The 23,808-nt window shown below is 40.1% G+C and overlaps 2 protein-coding genes across 2 annotated transcripts in view; both read right to left on the bottom strand.

Moving 5' to 3' along the window:
• LOC121386672 overlaps positions 1 to 13,607 on the bottom strand; it is a 36,359-nt gene extending 22,752 nt beyond the window's left edge. Inside the window, exons 1-2 of the mRNA XM_041517659.1 lie at positions 13,480 to 13,607; positions 8,722 to 8,941 (exon numbers count right to left, since the gene is read on the bottom strand). Of these exons, the coding sequence (XP_041373593.1) occupies positions 8,722 to 8,941; positions 13,480 to 13,515 (256 nt within the window). The 5' untranslated portion in view covers positions 13,516 to 13,607. The remainder of the gene's footprint in view (positions 1 to 8,721; positions 8,942 to 13,479) is intronic.
• A 6,614-nt stretch (positions 13,608 to 20,221) lies between these two features.
• LOC121385861 (gastrula zinc finger protein XlCGF7.1-like) lies at positions 20,222 to 23,318 on the bottom strand. The gene is made up of 2 exons (XM_041516650.1): positions 23,080 to 23,318; positions 20,222 to 20,807 (listed from the first exon to the last, which is right to left on the bottom strand). Exons 1-2 carry the CDS (start codon positions 23,316 to 23,318, stop codon positions 20,222 to 20,224), a joined length of 825 nt encoding a protein of 274 aa, XP_041372584.1.
• Between the last annotated feature and the right edge of the window lie 490 nt (positions 23,319 to 23,808).

Genomic DNA, 23,808 nt, shown 5'->3' with positions numbered 1-23,808 from the left:
TTTAAAATTATTATTGTTTTCTACACGTTTTTTAAAAACATATTTAAATACATCGTACTGAGATGTATCCTCATGCCAAATCCCATGTTTGTATATGCCATATTTAATTACTTATTGACGTTTCCTTCTTCGGACGGTGAATACAGATTTTGTTATGTAGGCCCTAACATGAAAAATCTTTTTTTTTCCAAAAAAATAAATAAATAACAAATTCTACATTTTTGTTTTAACATATATAAATACATCATGCTTGAGGTGTATCTTTGTGCCAAATATGTACAATGTACACCTCGGCATTCGCAACCGAGTACTGTTTTTGTCTCCGGGTAACGTTCGGGCTCCGGGCTGTAAATAGGCTGACACCAAAGTACTATGCGGTGTTGGTGTCCAATCTTTTCTTTTGCGATAAAATACACGCGTCTTTCTTCGGATACAATCCTTTGGAAAACCATAAAAAGACAATCCCGATCGTTTAAACTGTTTATTTTTACACCCAAAGGCCGCGCAGTACGGCACTGTTGGACTGAAAAGATCGTAAGCCCCTTACTCCATATATAAACAGTTAACAACAATGGAAGAGTACAGCGGCTTTGACGTCACTTCCCTTTTTTTCCGAACGCTCACGAAGAAATATGCATAAATCGTACTTTGATACTGATTAGCGTAATTTCTTCATTTTAAGTTAACTACACGTATTTTATTGTATATTATTTTTATATCATTTTTCTTTTAAAATGAGCTATAATATGGTCTCGTGTCATGTTTCCTTTAAGAGTGAAAGACCAAACTATATAGGCCTAAGTCTTTCGCAATCACTGCCCACCAAACGGTAGACAAAGATTCCCGCTCTAATAGCACAACAATCCTGTTTGACGTCAAATACCTTTACATCGATCATTTACGAGTTTTGTTTTATTTATTTATTTATTTATTTATTTAAAATAATCCACATATTAATCACTACTACACAGACTACAGAAAGAAACCCGACAGCACCCACATTTTGCTAAGCTTCGAACAACTTCCAATAGCGAATCCAGGGGGGAGGCCCCCCCCCCCCCCCTTTGAAAACCAACCATGACCTTTACGGGGAAACGTGATTATAATAACTGTTCTAAATGCTGTGCATAAGGGGCGCGCTGTGTAAAAGGAGACATCAGTCTTCACATTTGGAAACCCCCCACCCACCCTTCAGAAATCCTGCATCCGCACCTGACTCCGATGCCGGTATTCCAAACCTCGTTGGCCTATATCGTGGCCTATATCGGTGATTTCGCCTTTTATGGGCTGTAAGGGCATAACCGCCCAAATATCCGTCTAGCTCTCAATCTAATTAAAATTAGCTCCACTATTACATGTGGATGTAACACCAGCCAGTTGGAGTTCATGTCCACCAATCAAATCCTTACTTGCAGAATCCTGCCAGTGATTTACAAATAATTTGAAAACATTCCGAATTATCCTGAGGGTATACATGTTTCGTGTGAATTACGAATGCCTTAAAACATGTTTTATTTTATAAAATAAATAATTTGTAATGTAAAACTGAAGACTGATTTAGTTGGGTTTTTTTTTTATAAATAAATAAATAATTTTTAATGTAAAATTGAAGACTGATAACCCACCCCGTACGTATTGGTATGGTTCGCTGTACTGCGGCCACTAAAATAGGCTCGCCCGATATTTTTAGAATTTGTATGCTCCCAAATAACGTTATAAAAGGCGAAGTGTGATTGGTCAATATTTAAATTATTATGACGCACCCTTCCGGGTGTAGAGCTCACGAATGCTTGAGGAAAACAGCAAGGACACCTCTTAATTATCGGATCAACCCTTACATCAACAACGACACTAACAACGACAACTGCATATACGTTTCACCACCACTCCGGACGGCGGCTCGCGGGCTTTTTCACAATCATCATCATATACTCTTCAAAAAAAGAAACGCAAAAGGTTACAAATGGGTTATAACTCCGATTTTATGTTTCCTACCGGTTCATGCTTTGTGAATATAAGGTCATTGCATGTCCCAAACACATTCCCACGGTTACATTCGATAAAACGCAGCTACTGTACAATAAAGTTCCAAAATGTGAAAATTCGCAAAAACGCAGCCACGTGCAAACCATGTCACCACTGCACGTGCGTTGTCTGCACGTGCAACATGAACACCGACAGTATAAAAGTGCAGGGTGTTCGCTTGCCTGGCCTCTGTATCTGGCCGACAGTTGACAATCCAGGACATGCCACGTCTCAGTGAACCGCAGAGAAACAATGCCATCGGCCGACTAGACGCAGGCGAATCCAGAACGGCCGTTGCCAGGGCATTCCATGTGTCCCCAAGCACCATCTCCAGACTGTGGGACCGTTACCAGCAACATGGATCAACACGTTACCTCCCTAGATCCGGTCGACCACGGGTCACTACCCCCGGGCAGGACCGCTACATCCGGGTACGCCACCTTCGGGAACGATTGACTACTGCCACCTCCACAGCCGCAGCAATACCAGGTTTGCGCAGGATATCCGACCAGACCGTACGGAACCGCCTACGTGAGGTAGGAATTCGTGCCAGACGTCCAGTTCGAGGTGTCATCTTAACACCACAACACCGTCGACTCCGACTGCAGTGGTGCCAGATTCATCGACAATGGCCTCAACTGCGATGGAGACAGGTGTGGTTCAGTGACGAGTCCCGATTTCTACTCCGACGTCATGATGGAAGATGTCGCGTGTATAGGCGTCGTGGTGAACGTTATGCGGCAAACTGCGTGCAGGGAGTGGACAGATTCGGCGGGGGTAGTGTCATGGTGTGGGCAGCCATCTCACACACTGGCAGAACTGACCAGGTCCACGTGCAGGGCAACCTGAATGCACAGGGCTACATTGACCAGATCCTCCGGCCACACATCGTTCCAGTTATGGCCAACGCCAACGCAGTGTTCCAACATGACAACGCCAGGCCTCACACAGCACGTCTCACAACGGCTTTCCTACAGAACAACAACATTAATGTCCTTCCTTGGCCATCGATATCACCGGATTTGAACCCAATTGAGCATCTATGGGACGAGTTGGACCGACGCCTCCGACAGCGACAACCACAGCCCCAGACCCTGCCCGAGCGGGCAGCAGCCTTGCAGGCCGAGTGGGCCACCATCCCCCGGGACGTCATCCGTACTCTGGTTGCTTCATTGACTCCAGATGACCTTGACCTTGGTGGTGTGTCCTATCACTTACTCACAATGGACTAGAGTGAATTGTGAACAATCCTGCAACATTTGGTAATTATCGGACTCACCATTCAATAATTAAATCAATTCTCCAAATGTTACGACAATGTGGTTTTGCGTTTCTTCTTTTGAAGAGTATATATCATTCATATCATTCTAAATACGGCCCACCTGTGTTGTATGGATAACCTGGGGGGGGGGCGGAATGGGGGGGGGACGCCGTGGTAGGGTGCTTTTTGGGTGCGTTAGGGCGTTGGCGGTTTGGGCCGATAAGGATGTCTGTTAGGAGGCCCCCCCCCGGAACGCACCCCCCCCCCCCCCCCCCGTGGAAATCCGGACTGACCGGAACGGGCCACCCGCTTGTTGGAGCGCCGGATTGATTGTGGCGCGGGATTCCCCCCTTTGCGAATCCTTTATCCTCCAGGGCCTAAGTTGACTAATTAATTAAATTAAAATAATTTATTAAATTAATCGTACAATATATTATTTCGAAAACGCCCGATTGAAAAATTATTTTACTATGCACCTACTAATTATATAGTAAACGAATAGAATGATTTAGTGTTTTCTTGGTGCAATTATTATTAATTTATAATATAAGATATAAGGTAATGGTAGATCCCGAAGTGTTTTTCTTTTTTTTTTTTTTTTCCTTTTTTCTTCCTTTTTTCTTCCTTTTTTAAGTGGTCATACCACATTTTTAAATTATTCCCTACACTTCTCTTCCTTACCCCCCCCCCCCACCCCCCCCCCCTCCCGCCCCGGAGGTGGTCACTGGCGAAGTCAGAGGCTAGATCCGGGGCGGGCGTGCCTGAACCCTTGTGGATAGGGGCACGTTAACAGAGTTGCCCGTTGCCCCGTAAATTATTATTTACAGACGAAATGTTACCTGGACATTGGGGACTACGCAGTGTTGTTAGTTTTAAATCACTGGCAGGATTCTGCAAGTAAGGTTTTGATTGGTGGACATGACCTCCAACTGACTGGTGTTCGATCCACATGTAATAGTGGAGCTAATTTTAAGACTTAAATTAAGTAGATTGCTAGAGTAAATGAAAGTATATAATGATATATGAGAGTGAGAGAGAAAGAGAGAGAGAGAGAAAGAGGATAGAACAAAAACAAATATGCACACACATACACACACACGCACGTGTTTTGATTATGTACATATTTATCATTATTTATAACTACATTTCAGTGGTCTGTAAAAAGAAGTAGGATATACAATAAGCATACAGATATGAAGGTGTTTTACTTTACATCAATTTCACGTGACCTGTTGGGGCTGATAAAAACAAATGAATGAACAAAAGTAATTTTAAGATTATATATCAAATAGAGAATGGTACATTGCCCACTTGGTAACGAATTTATTAAAGCAGTTTTTACTGTAGTGAATATGTTTCTCAATCAGGTATCTTTGTTTAACTTCGTTTTGGAAATGAGTAATGCTTAACTGTACATTTTGCACTTTGCATTTATATATAAATTATTACCCATATGGGCTCAAATATACGGGGTAATATTTTTTCGATCTCTGCACAGTGTGCAGATTGCTTCTACTGTCACTGATTGGCTGGCTTTAAAGAGACAAGATTTGATTGGCAATTACATACTGCCGGGACTACTTTTTGTTCATTCATGATTCCATTCATCGGTCAAACTATTACTACGAATTTCAAATATTTTTTTTACGATACGAACATTTACAAGCCACGTGCAACAAACTGGCTCAAACTAGGACGTGTGAAAGGTCACGCACTGTTCTGTTATTTTTGATTTGTTTCTGTGTTTTTTCTTGCGACCAATACCTTTCTAACTTCAATGGTTCTTTTGTTGTTACCACATTTTCTGAATTCGCCGACTATTTCTTCCATAATAACAATTTGAAAAGAACTAATTTGGATGGTTTAAACTAAAATGTTTTTTCACTTTGTGCCCTGCTTACAACTGGAGTTTTCGTGGTTGACAGTACAACACGATGGCGGGAATTTGTGTATGTGTGTGTGTGTGTGTGTGTGTGGGGGGGGGGGTGCGCGTATATTTATATGGTAATATTACTGTGATTATTTTCAAAAATTAATAAACAAAATATATGTACAAATGTTTAAAAATGTTTTTATTTTATTATTTTGACTGGGTTTTTTTTTGGAACTATTCTTTGGTGGATACTGTTGGGTGTATGAATATATTGTTATGGCTGGTAGAGCTTGTTAGTTATTACAGCAGCGAGAACGTAAATATACTTTTAAAATCGTTAAAGATTGACAATGGGTAATAAAGAGAATAACCAACTCACTACGAGGAATTACGGATTATCTGTCCCTCGTGAATTAATGCTGTAAAACCCTCGCCAGAGGCTCGGGTTTACAACATTAATTCACTCGGGACAGATAATCCGTAATTCCTCGTAGCTCGTTAGTTATTCTCTAAATACTTAGCTAACAATAATAAATCAAAAATATTATCTGTTTTAGTATTACTTTTACATCCAAATATAACAAGTTCAAAAGATAAATTTAGGTTAGATATATGATTACAAGATTTTAATAACCAATTCAAAAAATAGTTCCAAAAAAGCTGAACAACTTTACATTCCCAAAATAGATGTTCTATAGATTCTCGCATTTCATGACAAAAAGTACACATTTCACTGTCAATAAGTTTTAGTTTATAAGCAAACGTGTCGGTAGTCAGTATTTTGTGTAATATTCTATATTGGAACCATCTTAATTTTATTTCTTGAGTGGTTATAAATGGCTTTAAATAGATAGCAGACCAGTTTAGGTTGGAAGTGAAATGAAGTTGCCATTTTAATATGGCAATATTCGGAACTTTCGACAACGTTAATGTATAATAATATAATTTTGAGCCTTTTCTAATAGAGCAAAGTGTCCGTTGAACCGGAGAATCGTCCAAGGAGATATTTGATTCAACATTTTTAATATTTGTTTTCCTAAAATATGACTTAACGGAATGAACGACGCCATGGTATTCTAGAAAAGAAACATCTAACTCGTATATATCATTAAATTCATTTAAATTCAAAAAATCTCCTCGCTCATTAACGAGATCGCAGATCTGAGAAATGCCTTTCTTAAGCCATTTCTTTTTCAAAAAGGTTTTCCTATCAATTTTTATTTGGGAATTATAAAAAATTGGTTCAGATAAGAAATCTTCAAAGGATGTTACTTTTATTGCTGTCAAGAAGTCGTAAAAAGCCTGAATACAGTCCTTCCAAAACAGGTTATTTTGAGGGGAAGTCATTACCAAATACAAAAAAATTACGAAATTGAGGAAAACAAGCAAATAAAATAGGTTTCCATTTTGAATCTTTCGTTTCCAATTTTCGAATCCACGTAATCTTTAAAGCCTTGATATAATTAAATATATCTATCATACCGAGGCCTCCTTCTTTAACAGGTTTACATACAGTTAGTCTTTTTATCGTATCTGGTTTTTGGTTCCATACAAACCTGAATAATATTTTGTTTAATTCATACTGAAACGACTTAGTGGGGTTTGGTAAAGTTAAGAGTAAATAATTGAGTTTAAATATTAATAAGGCTTTTATTATAGCTATTCTGCCAAATGGTGTTACAAATCTTTAATTTCAAACAGTTTAGAGTTGTGATTAAGTTTAGTTATTTCAGAAATATCAGTACTAAAGATAATTCCAAGTGCTTTAAAAGTTGGAGGAATTCATTTTAGATTTAAATGTTGTAAATATCTTACTGAACTATTCTTTTGGGAACCAATCCAAATGACTTCATATTTATCATAATTTATTTTTAGTCCTGATAAATCCGCAAATCTATTTAAAGTCGCTATAGTTTCTTCAAAAGATGTTCTGCTACCATTAAGTATAAAATCTGTATCATCAGCGTATTGTGAAATAAGATATTCTTTGCTGTTTATTGAAATGCCTTTAATATTCTTATTTTTACGAATAAGCTCTGCAAGAATTTCTACACAGAGGAGGAATATATACGGAGATAATGGGTCTCTTTGCCTGCATCCTCTGTAAATGTTAAAGGATGATGATACATTTGGATTTAATATTTTTATAGAACACAAAAATCCATCGTTTAATATCTTCTCCAAATCCAAAGAAATCAAGAGTTTTATGTAAAAATGACCAAGAAATCGTATCAATTGCCTTTTCAAAATCTACTCTTAGAAACATTCCTGGAATAGTTTGGGATTCAGTATAATACAAAATATCATACAGGATCCTTAGATTATCTGACATAAACTCAGTTTGATCTTCACTTATGAGAATATGGAGTACCCCTTTTAGTCTTTCTGATATGCAGGCTGATGCTAATTTTATAAATAATATTTAAGAGTGAAAAGGGACGCCAGTTAGTTAGAAAACGTTTGGGTTTATCGCCTTTGGGTATGCAGGTAATTATTCCAAGTTTCTGTGTTATAGATAATTCACCATTAATAAAAGCATAATTCACAGATCTAAGAACAAAATAACCAATATCTTTCCAAAAACATTTGTAAAATTCGGCAGAGAAACCGTCAGACCCTGGACTTTTATTGTTCTTTGTACGTTTTAAAGCATTTGATAATTCTTCATATGTCAATAAACCCTCTAAAGAGTCTGCTTGTTCTCTGTTAAGTTTATTTATATCTTGACCTAAAAATAAGTCATGTAGGTCAGTATCAGCTATCATATCTTCTTTTGAAGAATAGAGGTTTTCATAAAAGGTTTTTGTCTCGTGCATAAGTTGATTTTTATTTGTAACGATAGAACCATCATTTTTCTCAATATGAGTTATAGACTTGCTAATAAAGTTCCTATTTTTTAAGTTACAGAAATAGTTAGATATTCGTTCACCTTCATCTATCCATTTGGCTCTAGATCTGATGTAGACACCCTCCATTTTCTTTTCACGCAGGCTTTCTAAGTCTTTTCTTTTTGTCTGTATAATTTCAAAATCTAATTGTTCGCTATTTTCTAATATCTCTATTTCTTCAATCAGCTGTTTTTCTAGTTTACAGGTTTTTTTATGAAATTGTCTTTCCTCTAATTTCCATAAGTAATACTTGAGAGAAAAACTTGATAGCTTCCAAAACGAACTTATTAGAAACACTATTAGGATTTTTTTTCTCTCGCAAAACAAATTCCTATCGTTAACAGTTTTGAAGAAAATCATGGAAAAGGAACATTCTTTAATTATTTCAAAACATTCTCTCTGGTTACTGTTAGGTTATGAAAAGGAAATGTTTTATTTAACAACACACTCAGCACATTTTATTTACGGTTATATAGCATCGGACATGTAGTTAAGGACCACACATATATTGTGAGAGGAAACCCGCTGTCGGCACTTCATGGGATACTCTTTTCGATTAGCAGTAAGGGATCTTTTATATGCACCATCCCACAGACAGGATAGTACATACCATGGCCTTTGTTACACCAGTTGTGGAGCACTGGCTGGAACGAGAAATAGCCCAATGAGCTTACTTAGTATGTCCTTCAGAATGACAATCTTCTTTTCTGTCGGCTTCTTGACAAACACTTCCTTCGCGCTGAGCCCAACTTCCACTTTCCTCTTGAACGTATCTGAGAAGTGAAGCGTCGGTACCCTTAATGGTGTCGGCATATTTTCGTTCATTACCATTGGATTCCAGTCGACGGACACGGACGTGCGGACAAACAGAAGGAAGACAGCGAGCCACAGCATCTGCAGATAGAGGGATAGAAAGAAAGAAATGGTTTATTTAACGACGCACACAACACATTTTATTTACGGTTATATGGCGTCAGATATATGGTTAAGGACCACACAGATATTGAGAGAGGAAACCCGCTGTCGCCACTTCATGAGCTACTCTTTTCGATTAGCAGTAAGAGATCTTTTATATGCACCATCACACACAGGATAGCACATACCACGGCCTTTGTTATACCAGTTGTTGAGCACTGGCTGGAACGAGAAATAGCCCAGTGGGTACAGATAGAGGGATTGAAGAAATGAACTAACAAACTGGAACGTATGAAATAGGCAGCCCTGTAGGAACCGGGGCGTTGGCAAATAAAGTTTGTTTTGTTTAACGACACCACTAGAGCACATTACTATATTAATCATTGGGTATTGGATGTCAAACATTTGGTAATTTTTACATGTAGTCTTAGAGAGGAAACCCGCTTCGTTTTTCCATTAGTAGCAAGGGATCTTCTATAATATGCACCATCCCAAGATCGTCTGAAGCAATTTAAAGTTGGTACGGCCATGGAAGCAATGTATATGATGAGATCTATACTACGAGAGCGCCATAGGAAGAAAAAAGGCCTTTAATATACCAGTCGTGGTGCACTGGCTGGAACAAGTTATATAAATAAAGATAAAAAAAACTTGCCTGGTGCCCTCTTAAAAGATGTTTTGACCCCATTAGAACCCCCCTCCCCGACACACACACACACACACCACATTTGGGGTCATGTGGACCCCCACTTTTCAGATATTTTGTTTTATATTTGCTTTATAATAGTGTAAAAGTGTGTAAATATAAAAGTGTGCCCCCCCCCCCCCCCACACACACACACTTTTTGGCACCGAAAATCGTTGTTGTGTTATTCTATTTGTATTTCAGTAAACATTTGTTTGGTTTTATTTAACTACACCACTAGAGCACATTGATTTATTAATCATCAGCTATTGCATGTCAAACATTTGTTATTTCTGACATACAGGCCTATCACTGGCGTAGGAAGCAGATATTTTGCTTTATATTTGCATTATAATAGTGTAAAAGTGTGTAAATATAAAGGTGTGCCCCCCCCCCCCCCCCCACACACACACACTTTTTTTTGCACCTTCCTACGCGACTGTATAGTCTTAGAGATGAAACCCGCTACACTTTGTCATTAGACCTTTTATATGCACCATCCCAGGAACGTCGGAGATCTATACTATGCGAGTGATATAGGAAGAGAAACAAATTCTTGGCCGTACTGCTTCCTATTCCCCTGCATCCCATAGACAGGATAGCACATACCATGGCCTTTGATACACCAGTCGTGGCCCATGAGTAAGAGTCTGCACCTCTGTTATTATTAAAACTTTAGAAAACAAAACTTTGAACGGCACTTCGATAGTTTCCGTATATTAGGAACGATGCCGGAAATATAACTATGACGTCGACAATACGATGACGTTTCAATATGGTTATGGACGTCAAAGTTGCTTTACGTACATTCTTCTGCATTTAGTTTAAATTCAAAAATATGTGAACGGTATCGCCATTTGGCGTCCATGAGCATATTTAACGATTACAAGAAAATATATTAAATTACTTGGTATAATATATCAAAGACGGCGAAGCTGTCACAGCTGCTATTTCTGTAATGTTCTACAGTATGGATATCTCCAAGACAGGTCAGTCTGTTTATTATGTTATCTTAGTTAAAATATCTTTAAAATAGTTATTAGTATAACTAATAGTTATCAGTTACTAGTGAAGATAAAGGCTTTAAAGGGATATCACCCCAGCTTCAATGAACTGGAGTTGTGACCCTTGGTGTGTGTGTGTGTGGGGGGGGGGGGGGGGGGGGGGGGGGGGGTGTTATTCAGGCCCGTAGCAAAATTACACCTGAAATATGGCAAAATAATTTAATTCAATGCGTTAGGTTCTTTAAACAAGTTCCAGCTTAAAAGCATTGTAAACAACCAGTCCTTATAGAATTAGGCCTATGGCATAGAGTCGAGTCGGGTAATTCCGTACAGGTTTAGATAGAAGTTCGTGTACAGCACCCTGCAGACAATGATATGCCTAAATAATACTTTTATGTGTAAAATTTGTTTGTTTTTAGGTGTAATACCACTTATACCTACCAGTGTCTACAACTGGTTTAAAAAAGGCCGTGGTATGTGCTAACCTGTCTGTGGGAAAGTGCATATGAAAGATCCCTTGCTACTTATCAATTTGGAATAGCGGGTTTCCTCTCTCATACTAACACTAACTACTGTCGTGGGCAGACAGTCGATGTAGCTGGGTTGCATGCCCAGGACAGATGTGCTTGAACCTTAATTGGATATAAGCACGTAAATAAGTTACAAACAACCAACCAACTAGGGCCTCCACGAGTCCAAAATATGGGACTCGAGTACTCGAGGGTCAAACTCAACCCGGACCCGAGTACCCGACACTTACACCCGATGATGAGATTAAAGAATAAAGTTAAATAGAATTATGCATCTTAATTCCAGGGCTGAACATGAATGCCAAATCATGTCATTGTATTGCATTTAGAAACCGGTTGATATATTTAGTGTTATGGTGGATGGACGGCCAGTTTAAAAAAAGAAACTAGCGCATGATCTTATAATTATTGTGTCACTTATATCGTTGATTATCTAAGCCTGAAATTATTGTCCTACATTGTCCAGTGCATTATACTTGATTCCACCTTGTACGGGTACTCGAGTCCTGTGAACGGACTCGAGTCTTACTAGACTCGACCCGTGCCCGAATACTCGAGTACTCGTGGAGACCCTATAACCAACCGATATCTGAGACATTGTAGCCAGGCCCCGTGCTTATAAACCTTAAAGTCTAGATTTAATAAAGTCCAGGCTTTATCGTCATGGCAACGCCTTTCAAATAGATCGGCCTCGGTGGCGTCGTGGTTAGGCTATCGGTCAACAGGCTGGTAGGTACTGGATTCGGATCTCAGTCGAGGCATGGGATTTTTAATCCAAATACCGACTCCAAATCCTGATTGAGTGCGCCGCAAGGCTCAATGGGTAGGTGTAAACCACTTGCACCGACCAGTGATCCATAACTGGCTCAACAAAGGCCATGGTTTGTGCTATCCTTCCTGTGAGAAGCGCAAATAAAAGATCCCAGTTTGTCAAAATAAAGACAAAGAAAACGTCTTTAATGTGATATTGCTGTCAAAACACGGGCGACATCGATAGTCGGACAAAATTGGTTACAAGCGTGTACTTTTTTTTTGTTCGCAGTTCACCACGAGGGAAAAACGTACTAGCCCGTCGGGCTACTGGATTTTTTATTTGTCACTAGCCCGATTATAGGCTATTATATGAAAATTAATAACATTTAAAACCGTCAAAATTCATTGTTTAAAAATATAACTTTTAAAGCCCTGGGCCCGTGCTTATAAAACTTAAAGTCTAGACTTGAATAAAGTCCAGACTTTAACCTAATGCTATTTGAATGGCGTTGCCATGACGTTAAAGTCTGGACTTTATTAAAGTCTACACTTTAAGGTTTATAAGCACTGGGCCAGATGCCGCTCAAGGTTCAAAATTTCACGCGGGAGCATGTGGTAAAGCGCTCGCCTGGTGCGTGATCGGTCTGGGATCGATCCCCGTCGGTGGTCTCGTTGAGCTATTTCTCGTTCAGAGTTATTTCGGAGTTGGACACCAAGCACGCACACGTTTTTTCACGCGATTTGTGTTTTGTACGAACGGCTGTTTTGTTTGAGTTTTTTTGTTCTTCGTTTTGTTGAGGAGGGGAGATGCGTTGAGTAAAAACGTCATTGTGTATATTTATAATCGTGTTTCGTTCAATACTTATTCACAATTGATTTCGAATATCCCCTACTTATTTTGAACAGTACACACGTTGATGTATGACCCCAACACCCAATATACACTTGCCTTCACACATGTATGTGTAACACTGTGGGAGCGGGAAGTAGACCAGTGATAAAGCGCTCGCTTCATGCTCAGTCGGTCTAGGATCAATCCTCGTCGGTGGGTTCCAGCCAGCGCACCACGACTGGTATATCAAAGGCCGTGGTATGTGCTATCCGGTCTGTGGGATGGTGCATATAAAAGATCCGTTGCTACTAATGGAAAAATGTAGCGGGTTTCCAAATGTTTGACATCCAGTAGCCGATGATTTATAAATCAGTGTCCTCTAGTGGTGTCGTTAAACAAAACTAACCTTTTTGTGTAACGCTGTAGACAGTGACGATAAGTCCATTACAGAAACATGTACTTTACTTCTACAGGCACTTGTATGTGCTGTCCTGTCCGTTGCGACAGCACATACCAGTGGCGTAGAATTCTGGACTGGCGGAAGGGACTCGGGGAGTGCTAACGGTCCACTGGTTAGGTGGCGCAATAATTGCCTTGCCCCGGGCGCTGGCAACCCACGCTACGCCACTGGCACATGCACATTACCGGGTATTAAAGAACTTTTCTTTGTGTTCAGGACAAAAGAGTTTTAAAATAAGAGAAACATACTGTACCTTGTGTTTTAGCGATGCTACTCTGTGACACGTCATCGCGTGTTGGTCGTTTAACCGTTAGTCCTGAAACTCCACGCCTACACTTGGATATTTCACGTGACATCCACGCATATCCAGTGATATCTGACGCGAAAAACCACGCCCACCCAGTAACGTCAAAAATGATCAGAGGCGGGTCGGGGGGGGGGGGGGGGGGGGGGGAGAGGGTCTGCGCCCCCCCCCCAATTTTGCGATAGTTATAATTTTATTAGATATTAATTTTCATTTTTTTTACGACCCCCCCTCCAAACCTCCCCTAAAGTTCTCTTGGCATTCCGCATCATGTCACTGCCCCCCCCCCCCCCCCCCCGGATTTTCTGGATCCGCCACTGATGATGACAGAAGAAGTTTATTTTGTTTAACGACACATTTACAGCACATTCATTTATTAATCATCGGCTATTGGATGTCAAACATTTTGTCATTCCTACATGTAGTCTCAGAGAGGAAACCCGCTACACTTTTCCATTAATAGCAAGGGATCTTTTATATGCACCATTCAAAAGACACACATGATAGCACATACCACGGCCTTTGGTATACCAGTTTTAGTGCACTGGCTGGAACAAAGACCGACCGCGCGTCAAGCGGACACTTTACCACTGGGCTACGTAGGTTGCATACTAAACTGGTTTTAGAGGTTTTATAGGCTAGGTGCCATCTCAGATTTGTCTAATGATGGTTTCCCACCAAAATTATCTATTAACTGATGCTTTGAATGTAAACATACCTTTAATTATATACCCATACCAAAAAGGCTACAACCAAATAATTTAATTTATTAGAATATTTTTTTTTTTTTTTTTTTTTTTTTAAATAAAATCTTCAGTTGGCGGTCTGGGATCAATCCCCGTTAGTGGGCCCATTTGGCTAGTCTTCGTTCCAGCCAGTGCACCACTACTGGTATATCAAAGGCCGTGGGATGTGAGATAGCGCATATAAAAGGCCCTTCCTACTAATGGGAAAAAATTAGCGGGTTTCCTGTCTAAGACTGTCAAAATTACCAAATGTTTGACATCCAGTAACGGATGATTAATAAATCAATGTACTCTAGTAGTGTCGTTAAATAAAACAAACATAACTGGGCTAGTTCAGTTGAGACGGACAAACCGTAACATTAAACTAGCATATGTTGCCGACAAGTTTACTGTCTTTGTGCAACTCATCGGTCACTGACGGCGTTATCCACCCAACGTGCCACATGCTGTGGATTTGCCGATTTCATAAGATTTGTTACGATGTGATATAACAAGAGTAATCTAATCAGGGCTATGAATCTCACTAATTTGGATACATCAGTTGTTGTTTTGTGTCTGTTCTGATCACATCAAGGTCTTTATAGTGTAGAAATATTAATAATTGCTGATAAAAGAGATGTACTATTCATTTTGATCTGCTAGTAATTACAGCTTAGAGGGACATTCCTGAGTTTGCTGTAATTTTTCCTAAAATATTATTTTGGGCTTCTTACAAATATTAAAACAACCAGAAACACATTGAATATACAGACACTGATATTCTTAACAAAAAAATATAAAAAGTTTAATCGTAGAAATATTTTATTAGTCAGAAACATCTTACAATGCAGCAAACTCAAGAATGTCCCTTAACATTCCATTGAATTGTATTTAATTTGGGCTTGCTTAGGTTATGCATACTTATTTTGTGCAAACCCTTTATCGTCTCAGCCTAGTACAATCTAAAGCCCTGCTAATCTTACTGTACACAACTGTTGACACGACGTCGTGGCGTAGCAGAGAAAGGGTTTTCTGGGTCGACCCCCTCCCAAAGCAAATTTTCACCCCCAGCCCCATATATTTTCCGGAGGAGCATGATTTGACCCCCTCCCCTATAAACGTCTCTCGCCACAATCTTAACACCCCCCACCCCCACCTGCAAAAATTCCTGCACATGTGCCCGATTGGGGGGTGGGGGTGGGGGTGGGGGCAGAGGGTCATAGCCCGTCCAATCACACCTCCTATTATTCAATACCATTTTTTTTTTTTACGTTTTCCTGGCTCTCCATAACAAGACTCCCGGTCCCTCTCCCACCCCACCCCCCAAAAACGCCCACCAAAACAAAAACAAAACAAACAACAACAACAAACAAACAAAACAAAAAACCACCTAAGTCAGTACACGGCATATAACCATTTCTATATACCTGACTTATTTATGCAAAGATCGATTATTTTGTAGTTATGTATTGCAAATAAATATCATTATAATGTAACACCTGCAAAAGGGTAGAAGTTTGAATAATATTCGAACAATTTTGTCATGTTCATTTGACAAGTGTAACATGTGTTATTCAAGATATAGATCAGTGGAAAACAGTATGGTAACACAGTATGTGGTAAAATAGTATAGTCATGAGTGCAAGCTGAAACATCAAATGCGGGGGAGCAGGTGCGGGCGCTGAAAGCGTTCAGAAGTGTTCCTGGTTTTCGCTTTTCGTGGGGTTAAGTGTACACATACCATAACCTTTGATATACCAGTCGTGTGGCACTGAAAGCGTTCAGAAGTGTTCCTGGTTTTCGCTTTTCGTGGGGTTAAGTGTACACATACCATAACCTTTGATATACCAGTCGTGTGGCAATGAAAGCGTTCAGAGGTGTTCCTGGTTTTCGCTTTTCGTGGGGTTAAGTGTACACATACCATAATCTTTGATATACCAGTCGTGTGGCACTGAAAGAGATGGATGGAAGGAAATATTTTATTTAACGATGCACTCAACACATTTTATTTACGGTTATATGGCGTCAGACATATGGTTACGGATCACACATAAATTGAGAGAGGAAACCCGACGTCGTCACTTCATGGGCTACTCTTTTTGATTAGCAGCAAGGGATCTTTTATATGCACCATCCCACAGACAGGATAGCACATACCACGGCCTTTTTATATACCAGTCGTCGTGCACTGGCTGGAGCGAGAAATAGCCCAATGGGTGAAAGAGATGGATGCAAACAAGTTGTAATAACTTTAAAGGGACATTCCTTTCTGGGTTGACTGCATTTTGCACGTTTTTAAGATGTTATTGACTGACAGAAACATTTTTAACATGTTATTGACTGACAGAAACATTTTAACAATTGTCATTACATATCAAATATATTTTTCTGCATAAAATATTAGTGCCTGTATATTAAACGTTTTCTGATCGTTCTAATATTTGTACTAGGTTTAATTTCATCTTATTTCCTAAAATATAGTTTTTTCGTACGTACGAACTTATTTCAATATGTGGAAAGACATTCCTGGTGTACAAACTGTTGAGAGATGGGAACATCAACCCAACTCCCCAACGCATCGTGTGGCTCTACAGACGTTGGCAGCCTCTGTATGACATTATCAAGACAACTGTAAGGGTCGAATTTGTCCAAGGCATACCCAATGACTTGGAAAAAGATGCTTATTTGGATCCAAGAATCAGAAATCTCATTGTGTTGGACGACCTGATGTCTACAGCTGGAAAAGACTCTCGTATCACCGACCTGTTCACAGAAGGAAGTCACCACAGAAACTTATCCGTCATCGCCATCAACCAGAACCTCTATAACAGCAAGGAACTGACACAGAGGAGAAACTGCCATTACCTGGTGTTGTTCAACAACCCCATCGACAAGCAGCAAGTCAGGACGTTGGCCCGACAGATGTATCCAGGACATACTGAAATGTTTATGTATCAGTATGAAGATGCCGTGAAAGAGCCATATGGTCACCTCTTTATCGATCTCAAGCCTCTGACCCCTGCTGCAGAATGATTACGACCTAATGCTCTGGACAAACAAAGTAAAATCCATGACACTGCAGAAGAGGTGACAAATTCTATAAAAGGGGAGAACAGTCAAGAGATGTCTCATTCTTATTCAGACCTTCAAAGTGAGCAGACGTGTGAAGAAGAGCTCCCCGAAATGCATGCTTGTGACGATTGTGGATTAGTGTTTCAGGATGTTCACGATCTGCAGAGACACGTGAAAACATGGTGTCCACAACATGGTGGGGAACCTCCTTCAAAAAGAGCTAAATATGAAAAAAAGCATGACGACATCCATGATGAGTGCGAAACAGCTGGGCTAGAGTATTTGTGGCAGCTCACCTACAATTGTTATAACGAGGAGATGGCTGAAGACCTTAAAAACTATTTGGACAAAGGAAGATCTGAACAATGGGTGGATCAAAAGATAGCCAAGTCATGGGAGCAGACTTATATGAATGCATTAGCTAATGCACTACTATTTACTCAGTGCTTTTCAGGATCCTCTCTGATGAAACCGATTCTAGCTAGAATCGAGAAAATGGAACGCCATACAGAGTATACTGCACTAAAAGAGAGAATTAAACCACTACTGAAGTCAGTAGCTGAGAAAGTTAGTTCTCACATTGACATACCAGATGAGGAATCAGACAGTGAGGAAGAAGACTCTGATGATAAAGATATCAACTAGACTATATAAAACGTCTCCTTTGTAAATAAGTATCACAATTGTTGACACCACTCAAGAGTTAGGATCATGTGGGAAGACTACTTGAAAGACATTTATTATGATCCAACCAATCCAGCTAGTTTTCTGGTTCAGATAAACTGTATAGATATGTCAGAAGAGCCGGGAAGTATGTCATCAGCAAAAACAATACCAGAAAATGGCTGCAAAGACAAGAAGCTTATAGTTTACAACGCCCAATCAGAAGAAAGTTTGCCAGAAACAAGATTGTAGTTACTGGAATTGATGACCAGTGGTCAGCTGACCCCATGGACATGGTGAAATTTGCCAATTATAACAGTGGTTATACCTTTGTGTTGGTGGTGATCGACGTGTTCTCCAAATACCTATGGTTGAGACCACTGAGAGATAAGAAAGGCCTGACAGTGTCTAGAGCTTTGGAAGATGTATTTCAAGAGGGGAGACAACCGAAACGAATTCGCACGGATCGAGGTCAAGAGTTCAGAGCTCGAGAGGTTCAGAGACTTCTTAAACAAAGGAACATCCAGCATCTACTTACCAACAATGAAACCAAAGCGGCTGTGGCAGAAAGAGTTTTAAAAGCCACCTATGAGTACATCGATCGTCTGCAGACTTTTGCCAACAGCTATAACTCCACCTATCACAGGACAATCGGTATGGCTCCAGACAAAGTCACTGCTGAGAAAGAAACCAACATTTGGTGGTAAATGTATTGACCCAAGGAAGAAGTGAAAACAAAGAAGAAGCACTTCCAATTCAAGGTTGGAGATAAAGTAAGACTGACTCATCTGAGGAATGTATTCACTCGGGAATATGACGAGAAGTGGACAGGAGAAATCTTCACCATTAGCCACACCCTATTATGCAGTGGACTACCTCTGTATCGAGTGAAACACTACGATGGTGATGAAATCTTGGGAACCTTCTACCAGCCTGAACTCCAACAGATTGATGTGAAAGAAGACAATCTCTGGAAAGTCGAGAAGATTCTAAAGACAAGAGGACGTGGACCGAACAAAGAACACTATGTCAAGTGGTTGACCTGGCCCAAGAAATTTAATTCTTGGGTGAAGGTATCTGACGTTGAACACTTGTAAATGCTACAATAATTATATAGAAGCATGCATAGAGTTAGATCAATATACTGTAAGGCTGGGCGCAGGACCCCCATGACCTGTGATCCACTCGTGATGAACATGGGGAAATAAATAATGGAAATGTATTTTTGTCTTATGTTATTTATTAATAGCGTAATAGTCATCTTTTATGTTAATACATGTCTTGAACTTAGTGTTTATGGAATGGTTTCTTATTGTTTACACTTTACTTGGTGCACAGTATGGACGGGGGTGGGGGGTGGGGGATGTTAGTGTATTTCCTGGTTAGTTGGCGCGGTATGGGATTTCCCCATTTTTTAAAATCGCCATTAGTGAGCCAATCAAAATTCATCTGGGCTGTAACATCACCGTCCCCTTTTGGGAGGGTGACGCTGAGAGGGTGACACCTCCCCCATGTTAAGTGGATGGGCCAAACTGCGCCAAAAACGGTAGTTTTACCACTACTATGTAAATCTGGATGATACAACAACAGTTATCACATTCAAAATCGCATCACAGCGATGAATCACAGCTAGGTGTTTGGATCCACTGCTGCTTAAAAGTATGCTATTCACAGGGGTGGGAATTCTCGGATCAGCTGTTTTCCTCTCATGGAACATTGCGTTACCTCGCATTTTAATCGTCCTTGCCTCCAAAATGTGTCAGATGGCACAGATTTTAACATAGGATTTCAAGAATTTCCGGGACCCTTCCCACCCCTGATTCACTCAGAATTAATTAATCAATCATCAAATGGGCTTTTATTGTTGGTGTTGTTATTATCATTATTATTATAACAGGTCAGTTTAATGTACACATAGTGTGTTTCGTCATGGTAGATTTGTTGTTGTTGGTGTTGTTATTATTATTGTTATTATAACAGGTCAGTTTAATGTACACATAGTGCGTTTCGTCGTGGAGGTTTTTGTTGTTTTTGTTGTTATTATCATTGTTATTATGATAGGTCAGTTTAATGTACACATAGTGTGTTTCGTCGTGGAGGTTTTTGTTGTTTTTGTTGTCATTATCATTGTTATTATAATAGGTCAGTTTAATGTACACATAGTGTGTTTCGTCGTGGAGGTTTTTGTTGTTGTTGTTGTTCTTTGCTTCTTCATAGTCTTCATCTTCCAATCAGTTTGATGTACGCACAGTGTGTTTTCCCAGGGTGTGTTTTCTGAGACCACTTTTCCCACAGAATCCTCTGTTACAGATGTTATATTTGAACAACTTCAGTCCCGTGTGCGTTCTCGTGTGCACATCAAAGTCTACCCTGCGCCTGAACTGCTTACTGCAGTGACTGCATTTGAAATCACCATCTTTTGCGTGGACACTACAGGAATGTTCATGAAGATCCTTAGACGTTGGAAAAGACATGTCCCATTGTTCACACCATGGAGAGGAGTCGTTCCTGTGACTACGCATATGCTTCTGCAGATCTGCTTGCTTGTGGAAATAGGCATTACATTTCTGGCAGTGGTGAGATTTCTCCGTGGAATGAAGAGACTCGTGCTGCTGTAGACTATGAAGTCTGGCGAAGGATTTCTCGCACTGCGAGCAGGAAAACGGTTTAAGTTTAGTGTGCACGAACGTGTGTTCCTTCAGATGATCTTTGTCAGTGAACAGCTTGTCGCACTGTGAACAAGGAATCATTGAGATGGACGAATATGCCTCTCTTACGTGTTGGTCGAGCTCCTGCTTGGAGTACAGCACCCTCGAGCTGGTGGAACAACTGAACGTCGTCAATCAGGCGTGAGTCTTCAGGTGTGCGTGCAGGTTGCTGGAGACGCTGAACGATCGGCTACAAACCTAATGTAACTCTCTCTCTCTCTCTCTCTCTCTCTCTCTCTCTCTCTCTCTCTCTCTCTCTCTCTCTCTCTCACACACACACACACACACAGATTTGGGGGGGGGGGGGGCGGGTTACGCTGGAAATCCGAGGAATCACTTCGAGAACGTTTGTAGCCTGAGACCACATGTCATTGCCCCTCCCTCAAATGGATTTTGTGGATCCCCCACTGAACATCATCATCATCACAAGACCATCACCATCATAACGATCGACATGTATACATATGTAACACCAGGCATCAGTTTTTGACGGGCGCGAATCCTATCACGCCCGTGAACCCCCGTCAACTCAATCTGACGGGCGCGAAATAACGCGCCCCTACATTAAACAAATCACGCTTGTATTCGTTTGTTTTTTACTCTGCCATTTTAATTGTTTATTGAACCAATCCACAACACCACAAACCTTTCCATTCTGTTCACAATGAACTTCCTAGAATACATTTTATAAACTGAAACACGATAGGTTGCTTATCTTTACACTGAGCCAATCAGCTAGGAGTTCACTTATTAAGATCTCGTCGGTTTTGTTTGGCTTAATTTCGTACAATGCAGGTAATGATCGAATAATTCTATGATGTGTATAATGTTTATACATGTTGATATCACAGTAAACGCGTACACCAACAAAAAACTAATTTAGTAAAGCAGATTTTGTTTTCGTTAATAGCATAGCGACGTACTCACAGACGTTTCTACTTTCTGTTTCACGATACTGCCACGTGATTTAAAGCCAAGGACATTGACCTTGGTAGAGTCGGATTTCTAGTGCATGTGATCGGTTGACAGGCACCTGAAAGAAACATACACCGATTTAATTTCAACTCAGTAATCATAATTTACCGAGCGTAAAGCATGTATATTTTAAAATTAAATTTACATTAGGGTGGGGTGGGGGGGGGGGGGGGGGGGGGTGGGGGGTGGGGGGGGGGGTGTTTGTTTGTTCTGAGGGTTTTTTGTGTGTTGTTTTGGGGTTGTTGTTGTTTGTTTTGTTTTTTTGTTTGTTTTTTTATGCGTTACTATGATTCGAGTTAGTATAATAAATGACATGTTAACTACAGTACACCGATAATGAAAATTAATCCTATTTTGTAAAAATATATATTTATAAAAAATTGTAGTAAGATATATTTGGGTACAAATCAATAGATGTTGACATTTTCTCTGTTATGGATGACTAAATAGAAAACTTTGCAGGTACATAACATCTATGTTATGATATGATAAATGTGATAACCCTGTGTCATGTGGAGTAACACTTTTAATTTCTTTTTAGGGGTAAATAATTACAAAATAGGCGCCCACTGACATTATTTTTTGTGAGTGAGAGTTTATTTGAACATTTTACAGTTAGAATTCTTAATAACAATATCATAGTTATAATGTCAATTCACATTCAGGTCACAAGTTCGTGTCCATGGAGAAGGATCATATCATTCTGCGATGAAGACTAAAAATTATTGTACTTGTTTTAAATAAAACAGAATAAGCAGAACAAATCAGTTTCAATTCTTTATTCAATATATAGTCAACCGATTATCATGATTTTCAGAATTTTAATGCAACATGATATGCATATAATACTAAGGAAATCGATAAATGTTGTGTTCATGGTGATTTTTTTTCGTTGTAAGACTACAATGGCCCATTCCTTCATCTTTGAGAACAACCATCATATTAGTTACATTAGGATATTATTTTGAAAACACAAAAAATTAACTCTTAAGATATTTTAATTTAGAAATCATTACTCCTCAAACTTAATCATGTTCATGGTGCAAATTGCCTCTAAGTTCTGATTATTTTGAGGGGGTTCGATTTTTTCCCTCCTCTGCATTTGAGGAGCGAGTGTGATATCACCCCCCCCCCCCCCCCCCCCCCCCCCCCCCCCCCCCTCGTACCCTCGTAAAACTTTTGAGGAGTGCGATTATTAGCACTCCTGGGTTTTTCAAAACCGAAAAGTCTGCCACATCAGTGTTCTGTATGCACAAAATCATTCATAGATTCGGGCAAGGCTACAGAAACATCTTGTGATACACACAAAACCTAAAACAACATATATGCAAGACTTGTGGGAAAGGATTTAATTTTCGGGAGATTTGAAAGTCCATACACGGTCTCACTGGTTAAAAACCATTTACGTGTGAATCTTGTGGAAAGGGTTTTGCGAAAGTCGAGCAAGCTGGCTATTCACAGAAGAACACACAGTGGAGTCAAACCCTATAGCTGTAAGGTTTGTAGCCGATCGTTCAGCGTCTCCAGCAACCTGCACGCACAAACCTGAAGACTCCACGCCCTGATTAAACGACGTTTCCGTTGTTCCCACCTGCTCGAGGGTGCTGTTAAAAAGACATGGTTCCCATTTGGTTTTCCTAACCATGGAGAGGAGTCGTTCCTGTGACTACGCATATGCTTCTGCAGATCTGCTTGCTTGTGGAAATAGGCATTTTACATTTCTGGCAGTGGTGAGATTTCTCCGTGGAATGATAGAGACCGTGCTGCTGTAGACTATGAGTCTGGCGAAGGATTTCTCCGCCTGCGAGCAGGAAACGGTTTAAGTTTAGTGTGCACGAACGTGTGTTCCTTCAGATGATCTTTGTCAGTGAACAGCTTGTCGCACTGTGAACAAGGAATCATTGAGATGGCCGAATATGCCTCTCTTACGTGTTGGTCGAGCTCCTGCTTGGAGTACAGCACCCTCGAGAACTGGTGGAACAACTGAACGTCGTCAATCAGGCGTGAGTCTTCAAGAGTTCTTCAGTGTGCGTGCAGGTTGCTGGAGACGTCTGAACGATCGGCTACAAACCTAATGTAACTCTCTCTCTCTCTCTCTCTCTCTCTCTCGTCTCTCTCTCTCTCTCTCTCTCTCG

The sequence above is a fragment of the Gigantopelta aegis genome, chromosome 12 (genome assembly GCF_016097555.1).
Source record: "Gigantopelta aegis isolate Gae_Host chromosome 12, Gae_host_genome, whole genome shotgun sequence".
Classification (NCBI taxonomy): Eukaryota; Metazoa; Mollusca; class Gastropoda; order Neomphalida; family Peltospiridae; genus Gigantopelta; species Gigantopelta aegis.
Note: the sequence above shows the minus strand (reverse complement) of the source record. Positions and strands in the feature narration are given on the sequence as shown.